The sequence below is a fragment of the Camponotus floridanus genome, unplaced genomic scaffold (assembly GCF_003227725.1).
Source record: "Camponotus floridanus strain SB8 unplaced genomic scaffold, Cflo_v7.5 scaffold164, whole genome shotgun sequence".
Lineage (NCBI taxonomy): Eukaryota > Metazoa > Arthropoda > Insecta > Hymenoptera > Formicidae > Camponotus > Camponotus floridanus.
The window spans coordinates 32,773-58,859 of record NW_020229286.1 but is presented as its reverse complement, the minus strand read 5'-3'; the positions used below and the strand labels follow the sequence as shown (position 1 = coordinate 58,859).

At 32.3% G+C, this 26,087-nt stretch overlaps 1 protein-coding gene across 33 annotated transcripts in view; it reads right to left on the bottom strand.

Annotated features, from left to right (window-relative positions):
* LOC105249081 (myosin heavy chain, muscle) overlaps positions 1-26,087 on the bottom strand; it is a 48,837-nt gene extending 22,750 nt beyond the window's left edge. For 4 of the 33 annotated variants that reach the window (XM_025407162.1, XM_020026871.2, XM_025407164.1 and 1 more), the window contains exons 1-10: positions 22,962-23,168; positions 18,246-18,389; positions 16,376-16,532; positions 15,870-16,099; positions 15,327-15,390; positions 14,586-14,684; positions 13,904-14,007; positions 7,259-7,396; positions 6,625-6,894; positions 2,162-2,332 (exon numbers count right to left, since the gene is read on the bottom strand). In XM_025407162.1, the coding sequence (XP_025262947.1) occupies positions 2,162-2,332; positions 6,625-6,894; positions 7,259-7,396; positions 13,904-14,007; positions 14,586-14,684; positions 15,327-15,390; positions 15,870-16,099; positions 16,376-16,532; positions 18,246-18,389; positions 22,962-23,168 (1,584 nt within the window). Of the gene's footprint in view, positions 1-714; positions 886-2,161; positions 2,333-3,356; positions 3,528-5,875; positions 6,047-6,624; positions 6,895-7,258; positions 7,397-9,853; positions 9,958-12,347; positions 12,452-13,903; positions 14,008-14,585; positions 14,685-15,326; positions 15,391-15,869; positions 16,100-16,375; positions 16,533-18,245; positions 18,390-18,457; positions 18,602-22,961; positions 23,359-25,864; positions 25,883-26,069 lie in introns of those variants that run through there. The other 29 variants (XM_025407168.1, XM_020026869.2, XM_020026832.2 and 26 more) reach the window with 21 other exon arrangements.

Below are 26,087 nucleotides of genomic sequence, written 5' to 3'. Positions count from 1 at the left end.
CGGATGACTCGAGTCCGTGTCCCGCGCGGACCGGTTTACCTTCTCGATCAGATTGATCGTCGGCTCCAAGTCCATGCCGAAATCGATGAAAGTCCAAGCAATACCCTCGCGCTCGTACTCTTCTTGCTCGAGCACGAACATGTGATGGTTGAAGTATTGCTGCAGCTTCTCGTTGGTGAAGTTGATGCACAGCTGCTCGAAGCCGTTGTACTGCATCGGAGTTTGTTCATGCACCACGCCGCACACAGGCACACAGCGAGGAGAGAGAAAGATAGCGAGAGAAAGAGAAATGAAAAGAGAGAAAACACAGAGACAGAAAAAAAACAGGATATGTGTTGGACACCGTCCGTGTCCAATCGGTCCCTCGATTAATTTTGAAGTTTCTCGCAACGCGATCGGAAGGTGATGGCATCAAGAAGACGAGATTTCAGAATCGACTGATTGAAAAAATAAAAAAATTATTGATTTAAGTAATTAATCGTTTACTTTGTCAAATCTTCAGTGCCTCACCTGTCGATCGACGCCACGAGAGACGAACAACAGTGTTCGGTAGTGAAAGTATGACGGTATAGGAAGTGGAGTTAGTTGACAGGCAAGACGGAAACACAATCAGCGAAGATGCCGTTCGAGCGAAAATGTATGCGTGTGATTTTCGGTGAAGCCACGAGCTTCCTCTCGGGCCTCGTGCGATCTATCGACCTGCCCTGGCGGTACCTTCTCGATCAGATCGATAGTCTGTTGGAGGTCCATGCCAAAGTCAATGAACGTCCACTCAATGCCCTCGCGCTTGTACTCCTCTTGCTCGAGGATGAACATATGGTGGTTGAAGAACTGCTGCAATTTCTCGTTGGTGAAGTTGATGCACAGCTGCTCGAAGCTGTTGAACTGCTCGATCGAGTGGCGCAGCAACAGGAGGGGGTTAAGCGAAGAACAGAGAAAAAAAACAGGGAAGAACAGCTGTCATTAATGCTGTTTGATGACACGGAAGGAGAACGCTCGACCGATGACTTCGACTCGTAACTTTCATCGTTCGATTATGGGACGAGGGGTCAAAAGGAGAGAGTAATCGACACCAGAGTCAAAGAGGTATCGATAAAGTACACTCTAATATACTTTTGGAGTTTATGAAAAAAGGGACGTGCGACGAAATTGAAAAATTTCAGAGAACTGTAAAATTTTCAAATATTAATATATTTTATTTAAAACTTGACTTTTTATAGAAAAATTAAATAGTGAAGTGCGTTTGAATAAAATTATTTTAGACATTTTCCGAATTACGTCATATTTTCACAATTAAATATTTTAAATACGGATAATTAATTATAAATTTTCAAATTTTAATTATTCTAATAAAAGAGAAAGATTGTTTTTCAAGTTCGTCGCATAACTTGATAGGAAAAGACACTCGCATGTGCCGTTACATGGTAAATCTATATAATATCGTGATAAACATCGATAGTATATTCGTCATATTAGCTAATTTTATCCAATTAATTAAATATAATTGGATAAATTTTCAGAGTTTCGACTTGCTTTTGTGACGAAGTAAAGGAGGCAATTATACTGGGTCATTAATTATAAATATTTACATTTTACAAATTAATTCTCATTTCTCGAGCAATGCTATTTTCTCGCTAATTTCAGTCTCGTGATAACTTTGCATTTAATTTTTTATTTTAAAACTTTAATGATTTTAACACCGAAAAAAAATTTCACTTCACGTTCGTTCCAGTCTCTTCAGGATTGCGAACTGAACCCAGTGGATTATCAAAGAAGATATAATGAATGCCTGACTATCGTTCAATCCATTGAACGATCTCGAGGGAATATTTTTCACGGACACGATATCAGTGCCGTTACAGGAATAAGAAAGGGGAAAAGTGGCTTAGGTACCCGTACTAAGTACCTTGAAAAGTTGCGATCGGCGTTTCTTCGTCATCGTCGAAGAGCCGATGTAGAAAAATTAAAATAGACGTAAAAACATGAAAAAATTGGCTAAAGTGTCAACGGCGAAGCAACATCAATTCTCAGTGTTTCAGATCCTGTTTTTTACGAGAAATCGGCTCCTTGTTCACAAGTCGGTTCAATATTTCTCGTTGATTCATCGTCCATGAAGCCGGATAAACTCTTAGGAATTGAGGCTCTTAAACCTTCACAATACCTTCTCGATCAGCTCGATACAAGCTAGCAAGTCCATGCCGAAGTCAATGAACACCCAATCGATGCCCTCCTTCTTGTACTCCTCTTGTTCGAGTACGAACATGTGATGGTTGAAGAACTGCTGCAACTTCTCGTTGGTAAAGTTGATGCAGAGCTGCTCAAAGCCGTTGAACTGTCGTTTTTGCAATTGCACGTGCGTACATAGGCGTGCGACAGGAATATGTCGGACAGACGGCAGTAGACAGACGAACAGAAACAGGTAAAGGGTAGAGGAAGGGAGAGACAAAAATTATTATCAATGAGACAAATACTCTTGCAAGATTAGCTGTTTGTGTCATATATGTACGGAGTTTGAAATTATTTTAAAATTGTTTTCAATTTTTCTTAAAATTCTGAAAAGTCTAATCTCTAAGAAAAATAGATTTTATATTTTTGCAAAATATATAAAATATATATTTCATTCAATTATATCATAACTTTGATCTCTGCGAATAAATTTGTCAAGTAAATCAAATAAGTTTTATCTTACGCCCGTTTTATAATGTATAATTTACATAAATTGATTTTGTATAATATATGTGTATATATTTTTATCCAATTTCTAAGATTTTATTCTTAGAAATTTGTATGAATTCTCAGAAATTTTTACGAATTTTTACTAATTATATTGAATAAATTTTCATAATTTTTAATAATTATATTGAATAAATAAAAAAATATGTACAAAATTCGATATTTTTGAAATTTATAATCCACATCTCCTCGGAAAAAATTTAATTGTAAATAACAAAAAGAACTAACCTAAGCAAAAAGAAACGCGCTCATCAAAGCAACACGCGCGGCTGAAATTCCGAGATCAACGACACAAAAAAAGGGAGAGGGGAATCAAGGAATGAGTAGAAGTGACTGACGAGGAAGATCAAAGTGAAGAAGTGACCAACGATCATGAAAAGAGTGACAAGAAAACAGTGGACGATCACTTTGTTGAATTTTAAAAGAATAAGCGTTAGTGTTTAGCGGTTTCCTCTGATCTGCGATAAATAACCAGGGATTTCCGCCTGCTTAATAACTCAATTCTCGTCTATTTTCCTCGTTATTCGGTTTTAAATTATTTCTTTTTTTTATTTTCGGCCGAACACCCGTCTGTCGGGTTTTCGCTGGCCAAAATTGATCCATCGTTTGTCGTCTTATTGTACCTTCTCGATCAGATCAATACATGCGAGCAGGTCCATGCCAAAATCAATGAAGGCCCACTCAATGCCCTCCTTCGTGTATTCCTCTTGTTCGAGGACAAACATGTGATGGTTGAAGAACTGCTGCAGCTTCTCGTTGGTGAAGTTGATGCAGAGCTGCTCGAAGCTGTTGAACTGTTCGAGAGCAAGAAACAGGCATGCATATGTGTATATATGTCATTTCATATTTTCCTTCCTTTTTTTTTGTTCCTTCTTGGCATGTCTTTTTTGCATTTTCGTGATTTTCTTGTCCAGTTCCTTTCTTACACACGTGAGGGTCAATTTACAAAGGATTTCTTACACATATTTTTACAAAATTGTCTCATTACCTCAAGTTTCATGTCGAAACGATTGATACATGTAAAAATATTCTTAATCAAGTTTTTTACTAATCTGGCTATATGCAAAGAAATTACTTTTTTTAATGAAAATATGTCAAATTAGGAAAATTATTTTGCTCTATCTATTTTTACGTAAGAGTTCTATTTTTATGGAATGAAAAATCAAATTTATAAGATAGATTCTATCGTTTCGACCTATTCGAAACTTCAGGCTAATCAGGATCTCATTACGAGAATCCATGGAATTTTATTTACAGGGTGTCTTCGTAATACAAATCGGTGGTATAACGCACCGTTTATTGACAAACTGATGTAAACCTCATCACCTAACCTAGTATGAGGTCGCTCTTTCGGATTAAAACTTGCTACTAGAATGTAGCTCGAGTGTCTTGATTTCAATGTACAGAATATCGATCGATACATTTATGCATATTCATCCATAAAATACAAAAGGAGAGATTTAAGGTCAAATTAAAAATTTGAAATTACCAAATATTAAATGATACTTTATATTATTAAATCAACAAAATTAATATTAAGATTTTATGGTATTAAATTATTTTCATTGGAAGAGTTGTTAGAATATGCAATTTTTATTTTTATAATATCATCGATTATTCTGAACATAAGTTTGTGATTCAGATGATGTAGAATATCTGATCACAAACGAAATTTTTGTAAGTGCTAAATATATGGGGTCCAATAATATTAGTCTACTTCCAACTATTACTATTACCAACTGTGTCAATTACGTCAAAAGGGAAATCAATGTAAAAAGATAAGATACTTGACTGTCTTGTTTGCCAACGGACAGTTAAACATCGTATTTGGTTCAAGAAAAAGAGGCAGTAGACGATTTAATCATCTTTAAACCACCATGTCTACCTTACGTGAAGTCCACTGTTTCGATGATGATAAATAATGTCAATGGAATATCCCTTCCCCATCGTTGAGTGAAAAAATTAAACTCTTTACCTCTGATGCTGGATGTCTCTCTTCGAATCTTTGACTGAGAGAATAAGAATTCTTCGGGAAATCTAAGAGTAAAGCGATTCCTATCGAATCATGTTGCAATAAAAATTTGGGACTCGTAATCGGAGAAAAATTCTGCTATTTCTATCGAGGGATACATTCTAAGAATTCGGGACAACTAGAAAGGATTTTTCTAAACGATCTTGACTGTCCTGTTTGCCAACGAACAGTTAAACATTGTATGTGATTTAAGAAAAAGAGGCAGTGGACGATTTAATCATCTTTAAACTACCATGTCTACTTTACATAAAGTCTACTGTTTCGATGATGATAAATAATGTCAATGAGATACCCTTCTCTATCGTTGAGTGAAAAAATTAAACTCTTTACCTCTGATGCAGGATGCCTCTCTTCGATCTTTGACTGAGAGAATACGAAATCTTCGGGAAATCTAAGAGTAAAGCGATTCCTATCGAATCATGTTGCAATGAAAATTTGGGTTTCGTAATCGGAGAAAAATTCTACTATTTCTATCGAGGGATACATTCCAAGAATTCTGGGCGACTAGAAAGGATTTTTCAGAGTCATGCGTTTTTTTCGTCCGGAAATGATTATTTCAATTAATAAATCTTAGAAAAATAAAAATAAATAGAATTAATCATTATTATAGATACAGTTCAGAATGATAGAGGATTATTTAGAAAATTAACGAGACAAATTTATATTAAATTTATGTACATTTCAAAAGGGACAATAACATCTAAGGAATCGTTAAATTATTCAATAAAAATTTTGGAGTTCATTCCAGATAACATAAATTCATTCAGGAGATTAACGTAACGTCTAAATAATTCACGCTAGGGGACAGTAGTTTAATAAATCGACGACATTCAAGGAATTATCCATCAAAATATTCAAAAATATCGTCAATATTCTGGCTAATGCAGACCCATTCGACAATCTATCAAGACATCTAAAAATTTACAGCATCCCAAAGGAATAGAACATCCGGGAAATCCAAGGATCTACGAAGATCTAAATCACATCCTCGAAGAAATTCATATTTCTTCGAGATTAACGGTTAACGACAATATTAACGTGCAATTAGCTCTACAAAGATCTATAGATCTCCTAGAGAGATCGCGTGGAGGAAGAGGACGGATCGTTCACCTTCTCGATCAGCTCGATACAAGCTAGCAAGTCCATGCCAAAGTCAATAAACTGCCAGACAATTCCCTCCTTTTTGTACTCCTCTTGCTCGAGCACGAACATGTGATGATTAAAGAACTGCTGCAACTTCTCGTTGGTGAAATTGATGCATAGTTGTTCGAAGCCGTTGTACTGCGAGATACCGAGGTACCAAGATATAATTACAGGTTCTAAAGGAGGATCTCTCGACAACTAGTTCGAGACGATTGGAAACACCCGATGCGAATTCCGATTCGCTTCTCGTGACTCTCGCTCGATTTCGAAAGTCTCTTTCTTTCCTATTTTATTTTGTATTGGGAGGAAGTAAGGTTCGTGTAATGATCAAAGGCGTGAATTCCTCGCACCTTCATCTTTTTCCGTCGATTTCATTCACGATCACGTCGACGATTTAAAAGAGAAAACAAGACTGTTCTTTTCTTTTCGATATCGTACGATATATTCCGAAAAACTATATAATCAGCAAAGTTTATTTGATATTAAATATTTAAGTAATTAAAATGCATATTTAAATAAAATAAAATAAAATAAAATATATTTAAATTAAATAAATATTTAAATAATTTAACATATTTAAATAAAATAAAATAAAATATGTTTAAATAAAATAAAATACAAATTGCTAAAAATTTTACAGAAATCGTCGACGATCACGTTAATATATTTATGTGTGTGTTTGTATATTTATGAATCGTGACTCGGGGGAAACTTACGTCGAAGATCTCAAAACCAGCGATATCCAGTACACCGATAAAGTGCTGTCTCTTCTGCTTGGTGTCTAGGGTCTCGTTACACTTCTTCACCAGCCACTTGAACAACCTGTCGAACATCGCCTTCGACATAGCGCCCACAGAGTAGGCTACTTGGTCCTTGTTACGACCTTGGGTAACGAACTCGTTACCGACCTTGATTCTTGGTTTCAGCAAGTTCTTGTAAAGATCGGCGCAGTCGCAACCAAGCAGCTTAGCCACGCGATCACCTTCCTGTAATGTAAAACATGATTATCTTTGCCTTCCGCAACATTCTTTCTGGTCTTACTAATCCGAAGAAAAATATTATACAGTGTCTTTTTGAGAAAAATAAATTTTAATCTAGAAAGATATTTTTTTGTATAAGAAATGTATGCGAAAGTCGGTGGCAAAACATCACAAAAATATTTTGAAATATTACCAGAAATAAACAGTGCATTGAAACTGACGAACTTAAAGATCGCAAGTGAAGTAATTTAATTATTTTGTCATATTTCAAGAAATTATTTTTTATATTATTATTAAAAATAGCGAAAAAAATTGTTTTGTTATAAATATAATAATTATAGTTTTTTTAGTAGTTATTTGAAATTCTAACCTCAGTGCCATCGGCTTCAGCCTGTTCCTCACGACCCCTTTGCTTGAATTTCATGCCACCCATATGCATGACGGCCGCAGTGATCTTGTAGATGTTGTCCTTCTCTTCCTGAGTGAAGCCCAACACATCGAAGGCTTGCTGTTATTGAAAGAAGCTTCATTAAAATTTTTGTTTTATGGACATTCTCACGTCAGAGATCATTTGAAATTACATGAGGAATTGATTCGCAAAAGATATCCTAAACTTTTAGAAAGTACTTTATTTAATTTTTCTTAATTTCATTTAGAACATTGTTTCAGAAATTTAGAAACAATAAAACGTATATTTAACGAGTATATTTAATAAGTTAAAGAATAATAATTTAATGATTTTCTATCACGATTTAAAAAAAAGATTATCATCAAAACAAAACGAATGATAATCCTTAGACTTCTCTGACGTGATTTTCATATCAGTTTCGATAAATTTACATAGACAAGAGCGACAATTAGTAAGAAACACACAAGGACAACACAAATAGTTACACTCCCAAGCACGGCAAACAATGGATGTAATCTATTACATTGTACATTGTTTGGCACCGCATGTTGGAAGTTGCGTGAAAAAGAGAAAAGAGAGAAAGAGGAAGAAAGCTAGCGCAGTGTCAAGCATTCTATCACTATTCTATCTTTGATTAAAGGTCGTTTATTTGACAATCGATCAAGATTTCCATCTTAAATATTGAATAAATTTGGAAGAAAACTCTTCGAAAAAAAGCTCTTAAATTTTACAAACATCGATTTCAATTATAATCCTGGATTAATTGATCTTTAACCAATTAAACTAGAATTAAAGTTAACCATAATGTTGATCGAAAAAACGACCGCAAAAATTCTTCAAAAGCTTCAATCAATCATGGGTCAATTAATTCTTCGTCCCTTTCTAATCATTATTCTGGAAGAAAGCGAAGAATCAATCGGACTAATTGCAAGATTGAAATCAGCTGATTATTGGTGAAACTAATTGGAAGCGTTCTCGCAGCAATGGCGAGCTGAAAAGCGAAAGCAAAGCTCGTTTTACGTGGCAATAGCTCCTTTTCTTCTGGTGTCAACGAATTAACACCGTTCATACACATAGTCTCTCAGGACTAATCTGCTACAAGAAAAGAAAGAAGAAAAAGAAGAAGAGACGACGAGAAATTGCGAGCCGGATTTCTAGATCGCATTCGTCGCAAAGTGCCTCCTTTGTGATAAAAAGGAACAAGCTCGCCCTTCAGGGTCAGCCTGGACGATTCCTCGTCGTCGATTTTGGCTCCTTTGTTTCTTTGGGAAGCAACTCGAATCATCGTTCTTCTTTACTCTACGATGTCCTCGATCGATGAAGAATCACTTCCTCGAGGCTGCATTTCCAAATTTATCAAAGTTTCAACCTGGGAAAGGGGGATTTCCTACAGGGGAATTTCCTACAGGGGAAAGTAATTACCAAGGGTACCAACAGGGTCATTAACTACTGAGATATAACGTTTGAAGTACTGTTGAATCTCTCAATCGGGGTAGAAAAGAATTCTCTCGAGATTTCTCTGGTTTCTCCAGATGAAAGAACTGGAGTCGATAAGGGAGAGCAATAATACTACCGAAAATGAGTGGAAATATCGAACTACTATATATGGTAGTTATGCGGAGATCGATAATGAAGCAACAATATCTCTTTCATAATTATGTGTGTGTGTGTGTGTGTGTGTGTGTGTGTATGCTGTTTATACACATATAACATATAATGTAATATATAAATAAATTTTATATTTTAAATTTTCATTTTCAATTTTTTAAATCAATATTAAAATAATGTATGACAATATTATATAATGTTACAAAAACAATACAAAAGATTAATATAAAATAAACTTTAATTAACCTTAATTAACTTTACGTTATTTTTTAAAATGATTATATTAATTTTTTTTACATTAAATCTTTAGATATTTTTAATTCATTTATATTTTAAACTAATAAACAAAAATTTGATAAATTAAAATAAATTGTTTCTCTCTATTGATCTATTCTCTTATATTGATATATCGAAAAATAAAAGCCAATAAACTTGAAAATACTAAAACAAATTAACATTAAATTAAATTAAAAGTCAATTAATGATTAATTAATTTTTAAGATTAATTTTATAATAAATAAAATAAAATAATTTGAAAATTGTAAAAAATATTTAAAAAATAATAATTTTATGCAAATATATTGCTGCTCATTATCATCCGTGTGATATCTATACTCAGATATTATAAATCAATATCTGAGATAGAAAAACAATAACGACGTCAATCTTCAACAAATCAGAGATAGTTATCTTTATCTCGTTAATAAACTATTAATGTTTCATAATTAATTCTTATTATAGTAACTATTATTGTTTCATAATTAATTCTTATTATATAATATTATTCCATTTTTTAAATTTAATATAATAAAATATTTTGCTGTGATCGACATCGCTATATTAGAAGGGGGGATGATTTATATATTCAAATGATCCAAAGATACAGGGTCGAAATTTTTTGGGGAGGAAACAACTGTTCTTCACAACCGGAGTAATAAGGGAACTTACGTCCGTCAGTAAACATTCCTCGCCATCATCGACGTTGGGGATCGTGATTTTTCCTTGAGATACGTTGTAATAGTCGTATATGTTCTCAGACAAAAGACAGTTCTCTGTGAAGCATTTCGAAGAACAAGGTTGCAGTTTCAAAAATCATTTTAATCTCGACGTTCAGTTTCTCTCTCTCGTTTCCGAGAATCCAATTATCGATCCATCCTTAACCTATTAGCGGCCATCGATTTGCGATCGAGTCATCGTCGATCAATATTATGCTGTCAATTTTTGAGACTCAAAGCTTCTTTCCCTGATATTTTTTTCAAAAAAATTTTTAAGAAAATTTCACCTTAGAAAAAAAATCTAATAATAATATTTAATAAAATATCTAATAATAATATTTTTTCAAAATAATCCTTTTATCTCAAAGATACCTTTTCTCCTCAAAAAGTTCACATAGCAATTCTGAGATTAATTATTGCAATATTTTATGAGGAGAAATTTTTCCTTTCTCTTGGGGCTATTTTATTTCTAAAGTATTTTAGAAATACAGATTTTTGCACTTTCTAAAATGTTGTTTTTACTTAAAAATTATTTCTTTTATTCTTGAGAGAAGAATTTTTAAAATTTCATTTTATAGGAAAAAAATATATAATATAAACTTTCCAAGAAAAATTATTTGGAAGACAGTTGAGTCTCAAAAAGGGAGGAAAAACGAAGAGATTATTATATTTGCGAGTGCGCGTTTCCAACAGCCTGGCACATATATATTGTATATGGGGTGGACGTATCGGGGAGCGGGGCGATCAGTTACTATAGTATTTCGACAGAAAAGAATATTTCTTCCACTGTAAGAAAGCCTCGCGCCCCCAATCTCCCCGCACCCCGATTGCGGCGGCAGGCAGCTTTCGCAGGCGGGGGGCGAGGGGGTGGTAAATCCTCGGACAAACCTCAGTACCACTTTGCTTATCATTAAGAAAAAAGGTAACAAAAGAAATATTTTTTCCGATAAATTACAAAAATTTAAAACTAAGTCAACTGGATAAAAAAGAGCATCTATTGCCGTTTAATAAAATTTAAAAGACCACATGTAACTTTAAAAGTTAATGAAATATTTAATATGTAAGTATTGTATTATTAATTAAAAATAATCACTAAAATAATCCAATTTTAATCGTTTGACAGATGGTCCTAATTATTTTTCTAATTGTAAGACTTTAAATATTTTTCCTTCAGCAAAGCTTGATCTGCAACATAAATTAACGTTGATAATTTCGTAAAAAATCAAGGAGGCCTGAATTTCGCCGAGGCTCAGAGACACCCTGGGGGCTGGACTTACATCCGTCGCATCCATTTCCAGACCGTCGTTGATTCCCGGAATTCTGGTTTTACCCTGGTTAATGTACGAGTAGTCGCTGATCCGGTTACTCAGCATGGTCAATTCTGTATTAGTCACATTTTTTTTTCAACGCTTGATCTCATAATTGGCAAGCGAGCGATAGCGAGCGATCACCGTCGACATTTTGAGTCTTTTTTCCCCTTTTTTCTCGGGAAATGCACTTTCTTAATTACATTAATCCGGCTAGCAAATAATTATTCATTAATTTGACCATAAACCATAAACTTAGCGCTTAAAATAATTTACAATTATTTAAATAAGTAATAAAATAAAAAAATTAAATAGGATATATCAAAAGTGATCGAAGTCATCGGTGCTCGCAACGATTTGCAGAAAAATATGGCAAATTATTGGCGGCAAGTATTCGCTAAAAGAATGATAGAGCGATAGAGAAGAAAAAGAGAGAGAAATTGAGAGAGAAAAGAGAAGTTAACACAGATGTCCGTGTGTAATGCTGTAAAAATATGTTTAGTTAATTGTGCAACATATCGAAGAACTGTAATGAAAAAGAGGAACAAATAGATAAAGAGAAAAAGAAAGTAAGAAAGAGAAAGAAACATTAAGTAAAAGAAAAAGAGATATAGCTAACATATACAGAGAGAGATACAGACATGAAGAGAAATGATATTTCACATATACAAGAAAAACACAATATGTATGTAAAAGCTGATGCAAAAGATTCAAAATGCATGGAAAAAATCGTCGCTCGAAGAAATATATATTGAGCGATCTCCTCTTCAAAAGCGCTCACTATTCATACGCGGAAAGATTATTAAGACAATTATGTATATACGACAAAGGATTTAGTGCTAGAGAGTCAGATCAGCGAATTTCGAGTAGAAAGTGAAACGATTAACAGAACCATCAATATAAAAGATGAAATTTTACATATAACAGGAAGAGAAAAGATTTTTTTTTTAGGAAAATGCATAAAAAGTTTTTGTGAAAAAGAAACTTTAAAAATATAATAAAAGAAAGTACATATTTTTATATTACTAATAATAAATAATTATTTCCAGAAAATTAAAAAAAATAAAAATTAAATAATAAGTATAGTTAATTTCTTTTATCTAGTTTTATCAGCTGATCCTGCTCGGTCATTGCACTTACATCAGTAACTAAAAGCTCTTCGCCGTCATCGAGACCGGGTATCGTTGTCTTGCCTTGTGACACAAAGTGGTAGTCATGGATGTTGTTGGTCAGCAGACACATCTCTACAGGATGACCAAGTAAAAAAAAAAAAACATGCGGGTCGTTAAAACAACCGATGATAGACCATGCTTCCTTCTGGCTTTTCATCGTTACATCGAAAAAAGGGTTCTTATCTACAGGGAATCTATGAACTCTTACAAGTTTACGAGTTCTCTCAACTGCGTCTCGAAAAGGCAGAGATATCGGGGAGAACAAACAATTATAAAATAGAGCTACCTGTACTCGTCAGGGATTAGCTCGATGAGAAAACCATCGAATTGCTTATATTTTTTCGTCAAAATTGTATTTTTTTTAAATAAACATTTTTCGTTAAATCATGAATTAAAATCTTTAAAATCAGGAGAAATTAATTTCCGAAGATCCAAGTTTTTGCTTTTATTTCGTATTAAGATATTTCTGACAAGCTATCTTGACATAATTCATCGTCAATTTTTTATAAATTGTGTCTAAACATCAATTTAAATAAAAATATTTTTAAAAATATTTTAAATATTAAAAATATTATTAAAATATTTTTTAATATTTTTATTACTGCAAGTTATTATTCGTATTATTAATGTTTTATTCCTGTATTTTCTGAATATCTTTAAAACGGAATCAAGCAATGAGATGGTTCTCTTGTCTAGGATATTAATTTGATACTTTAATTACTCTCTCAAAGTACGTTTTCTGCAATACAGTACAGTACAGTACAGTTTCTACAGCTGTGCAAAATATCGCTGCTCTTTCTGCGGATTGCGCTAGAAGACTGATATTATGTACAAGATATTTCAGCTCTCGTAGAAATGTCTACCAACACACTGATACACTACGCAAGAGATACGTATCCGTCATCATCAAATTTCTTGAAATATAATAATCTTATTTAATTTCTTTTTTAAGAAAAACAAAAATGATGTAAAATAAAAAATTATTTTAATCAAAATAAATTTCTTTAAAATTACATTAATAAAAATCAACCAAATTTGTAATTAAGTTTTTGAATTTTTTAAAATTTAAGAGCATTAATTTTCTTTTCTATCTAATCGATTATATATTAAAATGCCAATTGATTAAAATTTCCTTGTTTTAAAACTATTTAGACGTCGAGTCCGAATAAATCTCTTTCCATTTAAAATCATTGATATGTTAATTAAAAAGTAATTTAATGCTCTATGAATAAACATTTATTAATTGCGCTCTATGAATAAACATTAATTAATTGCGCCATTTAAAATTTGATTAAAAGAAATTGACTTTGATGAACACGTCTCTCCCATGATGACCTCGTTTAGAGGTATTACTAATTGCCTGCTACAGTTGTTCCAGGCAATGATATACAGTTAATTCAAGAAAACTACCGATTGCCAGCAATCGATTTTTAAGGTGTCATATACATGAGGAGAGGGCAAGAGGTTGGCAAAGATAAACGAAAGGCGAGAATCCTGCGATATTCGTCATCGTCAGGTCCTTACGTCGGTCAGCAAACACTCCTCGCCATCGTCGACGCCTGGAATCGTCGTCTTGCCCTGAGATACGAAGTAGTAATCGCCGACGTTGTCCGTTAGAAGGCACATTGCTGCATGGAAGTGAGGGACACATAATTTGGCAGTGAGAAACTTTACTTAAATGTGTGAGAGGAAGAAGGACGACCCTCTGGGCGATTATCGCTCCTCAAATTTACGCGTGAATCCTTTCTCTCCCTGGATTCCGCAACATCTATCTTCATCTTCTTAATCTAATCCCATTATCGAGATCGAGAGCGATCGCAAAACCTCCTGACGAAATGACCGCTACCTCGAGAAAATTAACTTTTCATTTCGAGAATAATTAATTAGATTTAATTTTGTCATTTTTAGTATTATAGCACAAAAGCGCTATTTTCTTGTATATAAATAATTTATGCATTTAATTTCTCATATATAAATGAGATACATTAAACTAAATTAAATATTAAATTAATTAAATTTAATTTAATATTTCGTTATATTATATTTCAGAAAAATATATAGATATAATTAATTTTTCGAGGCAGCGGTAATTTATCAATCATTCTTGGAAGAAAAATATTATTTATACAAATCGACGCGTAAATCTTATTTAAATTTTGTCAGTTTTTTGATCAGTTTCCTTCTCGCGGAATATCAATGATCTTACCCTTCAATCCCTTGACTGATCCGGACATCATTTGGTAGAAGATGTGATATGAACGTTCCAAACTCTGTTGAGAGATGACACGAGCTTTTTCCAGCAGATCTATACGGGAGAAAAAAATCATTTTAAATACATATTATATGTGCCGTGAAAATTTTACGTATAATTTTAAAAGTATCGAATAGATTTTATTAAATAGTTTGAAAACATTTATGATAAATAAAAAAGCAATGCTAGCATTTTTTTTTAAATGTCAAAAGTGCAATCACGTCGTTAAAAATAACGATAAATTGAGAGATTGCCATTAAAATAATCGATTTAATGTAATAATTTGATTTGCCTTATAATTAAAAATATTAATTTTTTTCATTTTTCTTGCTAATAAAAATTCATCACAAACACAGCTGTGTAAAAAAATTGCGCGTGATACATTGTTGTTTATAGCACAAAATTAAATAAGGAAATCGAGTTATGCGATGACGCGAGCGAAATTTAAGCCAAACGAAACGAAACGGAGCGGTCGCCCAAAAATAACCGAACGCAATCGAAGAACAGCTCGAATGGTGCACACGCGAGTCGAAGCCAACTGCGCCTGTACGGTATGTGTATTGGGTCGCGACGATAATAAACGCGTTCCTTTTCCGTCACCTTGATGTGACTACTAAACACGATATCGCAGTTAACTGCGCAAAAATAATAACCGCGATTTCTTTGTCACAATTTCCAAGATAAATCGATACTCACAAGTCTCGATATCAGCACCGGCCAGTTTTCCAGAAGGGCCAAAGTGAATACGGATGAATTTACCCTATTCACAAAAGAAACATTAATTAATTAATTCATCTATATAATTAGATTTTATTAAATCGCGCTCGAAGAGAAATCGATCAGTTGAAGAAAATATTTTCCTCAATTTCTAATTTTATGTATTTTCTGTATTTTATTTTATGTAATTTTATGTATTTTATTATTTTATGTTTTTTATAAAAATAAATTTAAATCTAAGCAAAAAATTTAATTTAATTTCAATCTTAAACTTAATATTTAAAAAATATTTATTTAATATTTAAAACTTAATATTTAAAAAAAATATTTTGTATTTCTGAGTGTCGAAATAAAATTTTTATATAGCAGCTCCTTCTTTCTCTCATCTCTATATATTTCCGAAACACTATTATAGACTTCCTCATATATACGCAATCGTTTATCTTGGCCAAATATAGTAATGGCTATTTTGTCTTATTGGACGCCTCGTATGTTTAAGCATGTTAAAATAGAAGCACTTACGAAACGAGAGGAGTTATCGTTACGGACGGTCTTGGCGTTACCGAAGGCCTCCAGGACAGGATTGGTTTGGACGACCTGGTCCTCCAGAGAGCCCTTCTTCTTGCCAGGCTCTTCTTTTTCTTTCTTGCTCGAGGCACCGACGGTGGCGAAGTATGCAATTACCTTCTTCGTGTTCTCAGTCTTTCCGGCACCAGACTCACCAGTGATCAACATAGACTGATTCTCACTGTCTGTTGGTAGAGACACATAAACACATCGATTTTACACAACGCACAAAAATTGATAAAAGTTTTTAATTATATTGTCTCTAAATTTTAAGAAAAGCGTTTTTTACATAATAATTATATCCGCTGACATCGAGATTAAATTGGTTTAATTTAATTTAGTTTAATTGTTATGAAAATTATGTCTTGATTTCTTATATCAAAGGTAATACTTTTCCAACGATATTACAATTAGTATTGATAATTAATATAATAATTAAATATAATCATATTTTTACGCACTAGTAAGCATGTTGACGTAAGCTCCATCAGAAATGGCGAAAATGTGCGGCGGCACCTCATTACGCCTCTTGCCGCGATACAGTTTGGCGCACCTATGAGTGTACACGGGGAATCTTTTGTAGGGATTGATTGCCACGCAGAACAGGCCGGAATAGGTCTGCAAATGTAGAGAAATCGATGATTATTTAAAGATCGATCAATGTACGAAAGATCGGGATCTCGGACAACGTTCCATGCCTGGACTGATCCTTGACGGTTCGCAAGAGAGAATCACATTGCAATTGCACAACAAATTACAGCCATAGTTCTACTGTCCGAAATCGGTAAAAAAGATTATTTCAATTATCGCAAATTATATGAATTTTCGACCTAATAAAATATAGGATTTAAATGCATTATAACAAATTATAGAGAGATTTGAAAAAGTACGGAGGGATTTTAAAATCTACAGATTTAACAGAGTAATGTTATAAAGTTTAATATAAAATAAAAGATTAATTGTAATAATGTAATTCAATTTTTTGTTTAAACTTCGGACAGTTGAAATTTGGCATAAAATGTAGCATCGATAATGTATGATATTATTAAAATCTTTATATTAATAAAAATTATTAAATTATTAATAAATTAATATTATGTATAAATAATACGAAAAAGTACAGAGAACAATTAGAAAACATTAATTATGCATATTAATTCAATGTAATATTTTTAAATTTATATTATATAAATCGAGAAGTTTTTTTAATAATCAGACAATATCGATGACCTTATATAGCGGAAGATATACATAAAATAATTAAAATGGGAACGAAAAAACAGGTTGATGCAGCAGGAACAGTCCATCTTCCATCATAGCGGATGCGACTCGCGTCTCGAAACGAGGGCATCCTTCGGGAACTCCGTTTTATAAATATGTGAAGGCCCTAGAGCGCATTCATTCAGTTAAACACAGTGGATGAAACATTGAAAAAGAGGAAACAAACACAGAACGATAGAAAGATCGATTGCACATTTTGTGCGAATTAAAAGGAAAAATAATCCGTTGAAGTATTTTTCAACAATAATTGATATTGACATACTTCTTCTTTCGTTTTATTCATTCCTTTCAACATCAAGAAAATGCCCAATTAATGACCAAATTTTGAAATAAATATCATTATCAATTCAGAGGAAAAAGAAAATTCAATACTGAAAAAATCACAGAACGTCGTGGCACGTCATTGTGTTTTGTAACGACATTAAAACAAAAATTCATACATCCTCCGGCAATTAAAATATAGAGTGTTCACGAAATTCATTGTCCTTGCGGAAAAATTATTATAAAGAATGATAAAAAGATCGATAAGCTAGGAGACATCGTGGCACGTCACGGTGCTTTTAAAACGACATCATCCTCTCATTTGAATAATAAATAAATGAATAAGATAGGGAAAAAATATCATGCATTTTCCAGTGATGGAGATATCGAATGGAGGAAAGATTATGGTCCTTGCAAAAGAAGAAATCATCGAAAGATGATGGGAATAAAAAAGCCAGGAAACGTCGTGGCACGTCTTCGTGCTTTACGACGATGCTCCTGAAGGATTCGCATCCTGGCGAGCTTCTTATCGCGGATGACGAATGAACGATAAAATAAAAACCCGAAGGATCTCCGAAGGAACATCGCATGACGCGTTCTGGCGTTTTGAGCGACGAGTAAATCCTTCGTAACATTATCCTTCGACAAAATGAAAGAATTTTGAAAGAAAAATGCGAGATTGTGCGGCTCGCAAACAGGAGAAAAAACACTCGAGACCAGACAAAGCTAGACAAAGCCTTCCTCAGAAGCGAGGAAAGGGGGGCGAGCATCTCTTCGTCGCTGCCTTACGTAGATGAGCTGGGCGTAGTAACGTTGCTTCAAGTTGTGGAGGACCGAAGCATCGTTGAGATAGGTCAGATTGGACATGTCTTCGGCTTTCTCATACTTGGGCGGATTCACCTGCTGCAGCTGATCCTTCTTGAAATCCCTGGTCTGTCATCGGGCCCCGACAGAGAAAGAAAGGACGGATTAGTGGTGATAGATCACGATAATCGACTTACGTAAATTAATTTGGCGTAGTAACGCTGCTTCAAGTTGTGCAACACCGACGCCTCGTTCAGATATGTCAGGTCGGCCATATCTTCGGATTTCTCGAATTTTGGCGGATTCACTTGGGACAGCTGGTCCTTGCGGAATTGTTTCGTCTGCGCGAGCATTGCAAAATTTTTTTCTTTCTCTTTCATTTAGGTTTTTTCTCTCTCATTTAATTATTTTCTTTTTTTTTGTTCTGTCATTATTACACGTATCAATCAAGCCTCTTTTTGCCAATCATGTATTATATTTAATAATTTTATCGATCTCTCAGATTATTATACTTATTATACTTATTTTAAAGATTATTATACAATTGCAAAAAATAAAGAAAACACTTTCGAGCTTCTGTGTGAAATATATATTATTGTTATTCGAAAAATATGTTTTTCTCAAGTCAAGAAGAATGAATTATTTCTCGATTATTTAAATTTTCGAAGATAAAGATGCAAAGAAGTTAAATATATATATTAATTTAATAAAAAAATATTTATATTGTTAATAGAAACTATTAATGCAATAATTTCAAATAAAAAACAAACATTAAATATAAATATTTAAAATTTTATTGGATCAGTGCGCATTGCATTTAAATTATTGAGTTACTTCATAGTTGTATATAATCCAGTTTAGATTCAGTCTTTATGCAATTTTGAATTTTTAGCGCTTTTTTTATTGCAATTATGTATACTCTAAAGATATATTTATAAAATTATTAAATATAATATTATTAGAATATAATAACTTCCAATTTTACATCAGCAACCATTAACGATTTCTATTTTTAATATACTTACGCTCTACCCCATGCTCTCCAATATTTAAAAATTAAAAATAAAGTTTTATATACATATATAATTATTCCAATCAATTTATACATAATTAGTAAGATATATATAAAAGAGAATGCATTAGTTATTAAATAATCACATGTAACTATAACATTATATTACTATCATAAATGCTTGAAATATCAGCAGAAAAATTAATACAATCTGGCAAAAAATTAATTTCTACAAAATTGAAATTGAAAGACAATTGAAATGGGTCAATCGTGATATAAGGGTGAAGAAGGGGTTGCGCTAAATATCTGTATAATGGAAAAAAAAACTAGGCACTTTTTCTCGACTATCGTATTACATAAGAAGGCTTTTTGGCAACTATTTATGACATCTCTCTCTTTCTCTCTCCCTCTCTTCCTCTCTCTCTTTCTCCTCCTTTCGCGGGCGCGTTTCTCTCAAGCTCGATGCACAAGAAGTTGCTGCTCTAAAAATACGTTGACCCGCGTTTCGAGAAGTAGCGTTTCAACTTATTATTACGCCAGGCGCTAGCGACGACGGTTAACAATAGCATTTAGGCTTACTGTCGCAGCAAGATAGCACGGGTTTGCTGAACCATTATGTAACCGACGGGAACACGGACAACGATGCCGTTTAAACGCGCCCCGAAAATGAAGTTCAGGCCTGATGCGCGAAAATAATGCACTTTTCTCGAAATTGCATGAAAAATAATACGCAATTGAATTTTAAGACATCAAATGCGATCAGGATTTAATAATAACAATAATTGTAAATGAAACAATTTTTATGGTGTTGATACGATCAATAAAATGTTAATAAGACAGCGCAAAGTTTATTTATTGTCTAAGTACGGAATGCATTGGTAAAAGAGAAAAAGATAGGAGGCGTGAATAATTGAATTACATAATTTTAAATTATTTCAAAACTTTAAAATGCTCTTGAAAAAATATATATAGTATTATAAAATTCTACAGGAAGACAGAAAAAGAGAAAAAGAAAGTATTACAAAAGTATAAATTTCACATCTATCATTTTGTAATTTTTGTAATTTTCTCTTTAAAACAATATTATAAAAAGTCATGTAAAAATCTGATAGTCTCGAAAATCATTTTAATTATTGTTTTTTTACTTTCAGGATGCTAGAAAGAGAAAAATTCTTTTTAAAAAAGCGTTTTTAAAAATATTGGATTATCGAATTATATACTGATTAGAATCCATCGACAAACATATATTAATTTGAATTGAGCGAGAATATTTTAGTAACAAGATTAATATCAATCACACGATCTGCTTTTTGTTTGCTTTATCACAATATCTATTACAATTTAGAATCAGACATAATTATAACATTAATTGTAAAAAATTAAAGATTTACAGAAATTAATTAGAATTTCTGTAGAATAAAAATTCTATGCATTGTATATTTTCATTATTCGATACGACACTGTCTATTATTGCTACATATATTTTTGCAAGCAAAATTGAAATCTATACACTTAGATATTCTCTATAAAATAAGAAAAATACACACAATGTAATTGCATACTTTAAATTATTAAGAATTTTCTCAAAAATGATTGCAAATTCTCGTTTCATAAAATGAGAGAAGGAAATCAAAACTCCAATACCTTGTTTCAAAGACAGATTATCGTTACTTATTTTCGCTAGCAGGAAAGAGAAAAGAAGAAAAAATAAAATGTCGTCCTTTACATAATGCGTTTTTTGATAGGCCACAAGCTCAAAAGGGATTTTATTTTTGTCCAAGAGAGTGCCTTCGAGCAATCATGTGACAGAAGGTCGACAGCGCCGGCGGTTCGCGGCCGGTTTTCTGTTCTCCGAAAATAGATTGCTAGCAAGATCCCCGTTTCTCCTCCTTATATATATATATATATATATATATATATATATATATATATATATATATATACTCCTGGACAAAATTAACGCATAATTTTTTTCACTTTTTCTTTAAAAGCTGATATTTAAATTTTAAAGAAAAAGTGAAAAAAAATTATGCGTTAATTTTGTCCAGGACTATATATATAGAAGCGAGCAAACTCCCTCTTTCTATCTCCATCTTTCTTGGCCGAGCGAGTTAAAAAAATCGCCAAGGCAGAGGTAGAAATCACGTCTTGATCTTTCCATGGCGATCGACGGAAATCGCTGTGCGGAGTAAACAGACTCGCTCCCTCCCTTGCCCCACGAAAAATTTATGCGAGCGAACAGATTTATCCGGCGGAATCGGAACGCGTCTTCGCGTCGACGCCTTCTTCGTGCGTAATCGAAAACTCGCGCAAATGTTTTTCCGACGTAATCACGCTCTCACAAAAAGTATTACATCACTTTTGGAGTTTAATTCGAGATAGAGAAAAAGATTACGATGAAATTTGCCAAAAATTTTGAGTAAGTCTTTATATTATTTGTACTTTTAAGTAGTATAATGATTTATATCTTTACCGTTATATATGAAATAAACACATTTGTCATTTTCTTTTTTATATTTATATTGTATTTATTTATATTTATAACAAGGTTTTATTTTAAGTGCAAAAATTTTCTCTTGAGTGTAAACAATAAAATAGAATCATATATTTAAAAATAAGAATGAATTTCTTGGATAAAGAAAATTACAGTAGAAAAAATCACTCTCTACGACAGACAGTAGAAAAAAAAGTTGTATAGACAGACTGACGCTTCCAATATGGTACGAACTATTGCGACATTTAATTAAGTTACGATTATTTGATGCAATTGTTATTTAATCAATGATTATTAATGATTATTAATTAAATTACATACATAAGAATAATTATTAATAAAAACATAGAAAAAATAAAAGCATTCTTTTAAAATATAATTCTAAAATTTTAGAATATACTTATAAAATATCTTGCTTGAATCAAATATTTTGATTTAATTTAAATTGAATAAAATATTTTGATTGAATATAAAATATTTTGAATGTATCAATGAAAACAAATGCATTAACTGTATAAAATACAAAAAAGAAATATCGCATAATATACTTGCAAATTTAGTCAAAATTATAATTATTATTTACTTAAATTAAATTGAACAATTTTCATTCAAAATTTGAATTAAAAAATTATTTAGTTTCTTATACTTGAATGAAATATGTAAATTATTAAAGCATATATATATATATATATATATATATATATATATATATATTATATAGATTGTAAAAAAATCATCACATCATTGTGTTTCAATTATTTTGGAACTCTAAGTACAAAATTAATTTGTTAAACAATATTTCTTAAAATATAAAATGCAATTACAATTACATCCAAAAAAATTTCAAAGCATTAAAATTTCGAATACTAGATATAATTACTTTCAGTGATATGAAATATCAGTATTTTTTGTATATTTAACATCCAAAAAATAAAATAAAATAATTTCATAACATTATTTTCAGATATCTTAATTTAATTTAGTCTAATAACAGCCGATTTCTTCAATTTTAATTTCTTCTTAAGATGAAGAAATTACATTTGTTATAAAAATTAAAAAAGAATTGGTTAAAAAAAAATATTCTTCGAAAAAAAACCGAGTCTTTTTCATTAGTTGGTCATTATTTCCAAGCAATTCGATATATTCCTAGAATAAAGGAGGTCAAAGAAGGGATCATTTATTTATTAAGACATACCTCGCCGCCAGGCAAACCGACGCTGACGATATCGCCCTTGGTGGCTTTGATCTCGCCAAGGAGGTAGCCATCCTTCTCATCGGGTACCCAGCACGCCTTCTTCGCGTCATAGGGTTTTGTCTGGTCGATTCTCTTTTGCTCGAGAGAGACGAAGAGATATGGGGTCGGATCGGGATCCTCTCCCTCCTGGGGCTTCACGGCTGGCATCCTCGATGCTTTCTCTGGGCTCTACTAGCGATAAACTGATGTCGTAGAACTCACGGGCTATCTTGTGAAGACTAGCTTCTTTTTCGGTAGGAGGGGAGGACTGCTCCTCTTTTTCCTGTCGTTTGCCTTTGGGGCTTGTTGTTGGTTCGGCGGCGGACGGACTACTTCTGGCGGCACGTTACGGGCGGCCCTGGGGAACGATCGATTAGAAAATCTCGATTCCTCCAGTTGCTTAAAGCTTTACGAAACTACTCATTGAGAAACTAGTCATTGATGCAAAAGAGATCTAATATTTTTCCATTAATATCTTTTAAGAATATACAAGGCAACCTCAATGATTATATGTTTTAATTATAATACAAAATTATTTTTCTGTTTCAATTGTCTAATTTAATTTTCAACTTTATTTGATAAATACTAGAAATTTTTGTGCCAATCTAATAACGCTAAACAATGGCCGAGAAAATCTATTTTATGAGATATCCCAGATATTTCTCACAAATCAATAGACTCTTTCTCTCTCTTCCATAGATTTCTTAAGTTTAAATTTATTTCTAATTTCTAAAATTTATTTTTTTATTTTAAATTTATTTAAGCAAAAATATTATATTTATCGCGTTTTTAAGTAAAAAAATATATATTATAATAAAAAAAATATAAAAATACGTATTTCCATTTCTCCCTAAAACTCAAAAATTTTTTATTTTGACCATTTGTAATTTAAAAGTCGTTGGGTCGCCGATTTGTTAAAAAAAAGATTAATGTTATCAAGTTAGTTGAAGTATTTATGAATTAATAATGTAAAATATATCCGCAAAACACATTCTAACAATTTTAATAATTTTAAAAAGTATTTCTTCTATTATTTAATCTCTATTTGTAATGTTTAAAATATTAAAAATTATTTTATATAAAATATCAGATGTGAGAGTAAATATTTCTTAACCATTGTCTAGTGCTAGAAGTTTCCTAGTTTCGTAAAGTAAAATTAAAAAATATTTTAAAATTGTCGTCGACAATCGCCGGCTTTTCTCTTTTCTAATTTCACTCAAATATTTAAAAAATAATATTTCAATAGTAATAAAAATTTATTTTATCCAATACGCTTCACCTCCAATCAACTTTACGTGATGTTACTACGATGTCACTGACACTAATACTCGACGATTGTACGTGCATCATGAAGAAGAGTCACGAAGAAGAACACGATAGGGGATTGCATAATCAGATAAGAATACAAAATGGAGCAGACACGAAGCGGCACTGGCGATCAGACCAAAAAGAGCGATGTATCGCGTTACAAGATCTCCGATATTTTCGTTCCTTCGAACAAATATGAAAAATGTGTAATATATAGAAGACATTTTCGTAAGTTTATTGGCTTAACAGATGTTGGAAAAACGTATACTTTAAATGATAAACAAAATCGATCATAGATATATAGATCATAATAAAGAATAATATTGATAGACAGGGAAAAACGATAAACTTTAAAAAGAAAATAAATATAAAAAAAAATATAGATTATAAACATGATAAAACGAGAGAACTTTAGAATCTTAGAATCACTGGAAGAACTCACTAAACTTTAATAGATGAAGAAATCTTCAATTTTTAATTTAAAAACAAATTTCTAAATAGAAATTTTATTCGTATAAAGAAAATCAATCCCACTAATTGATAAAAAATCATATAGTTAAATTAATTACAGTTAAATTAATTTTTTTATACAAGTGGGTCTTTTATACAATTTCCGGTAAAGTAAAAAATTACAATATAGATTACTTCTTAATATATAATTTTAAATTAAAATTAAATTAAATTTGCAAATATTAATTTAGAAATATTAATTAAAAAAACAATATCTGATTCTAAATAAGTTAATGCTTTTCTAATTCATATATATTGTATATTTGTATTAATTTAAAGTTTACTGTCTCTTGCTCTCTTTAAATATTTAAATATAATTTTATATATACAATATATATTACATATAAATTATATTATTCATATAAATATAAATGAAAAAATATAAATATAATTCATATAAATATAAATGAAAAAATGTAAATGCGTTTCAATGATTCGTTTACTGAACGAGTTGTACGCCTACAACTCAAACTTGGTAGCGTCGCACATTGATATATTCCTGATGTGTGCACCTCATTACTTCCAGCGAAAAAAAAGAAACACAATTGGAAGTCAATTTAATCGACACTGGAAATTCGATTTTTTTAATTTTGTCAAATCGGGGCAGAGGATAAAGAAGACGGAAGATAAATATAAAAGAAGAAGAAAAAGGGAAAAAGGAGCGCACTATGTCCGTTCACCATTCGAAGGATTATAAACACACACAGGTAAAGGGCTCCTCCCAAGAGTCCTGGCACATCCTCGCTCGCACCTCGGATTCTCACACGAGTACGTCACTGAGGATCAATGAAGATTCAAGACAGTCACTCCCTTGAAACCACCCATTCGCCAAACACTATCCGCCCACCTGGGGGTGACTTCCTTCCCGGGACAGACTCAGACGCACAGACGCACACGCGATCCTATCGAAGAAGAGCTCCAAGAGTCCTTTCTCGACCACCTGAATTCGGTCCTCTCGCGAGTTCCACCAAATTTTTGCCGACCTAAGTTTCACCCTATATCGCCAATAAATCCCTTATCACTAATCCGCTATAGCGGGTACACACGTGTGTCTGCGTTGATCTCCCTAATTATGCGATAGGTGATGCGTATTGGACGATGTATCCGAATATTACATCCGGATGTTCCTTTCCTTCGTATTTCTCCTTTTCCCGTCTTCTGCCTTAGCCGAGGAAGGAAAGAGAAAAGTGAGAAAAAAAAGAAACAAGGCCGGCGACGTGTCGCACGACGGACGCGACGTGATGCACTTACGTTAGAGAGCCGTTCTGT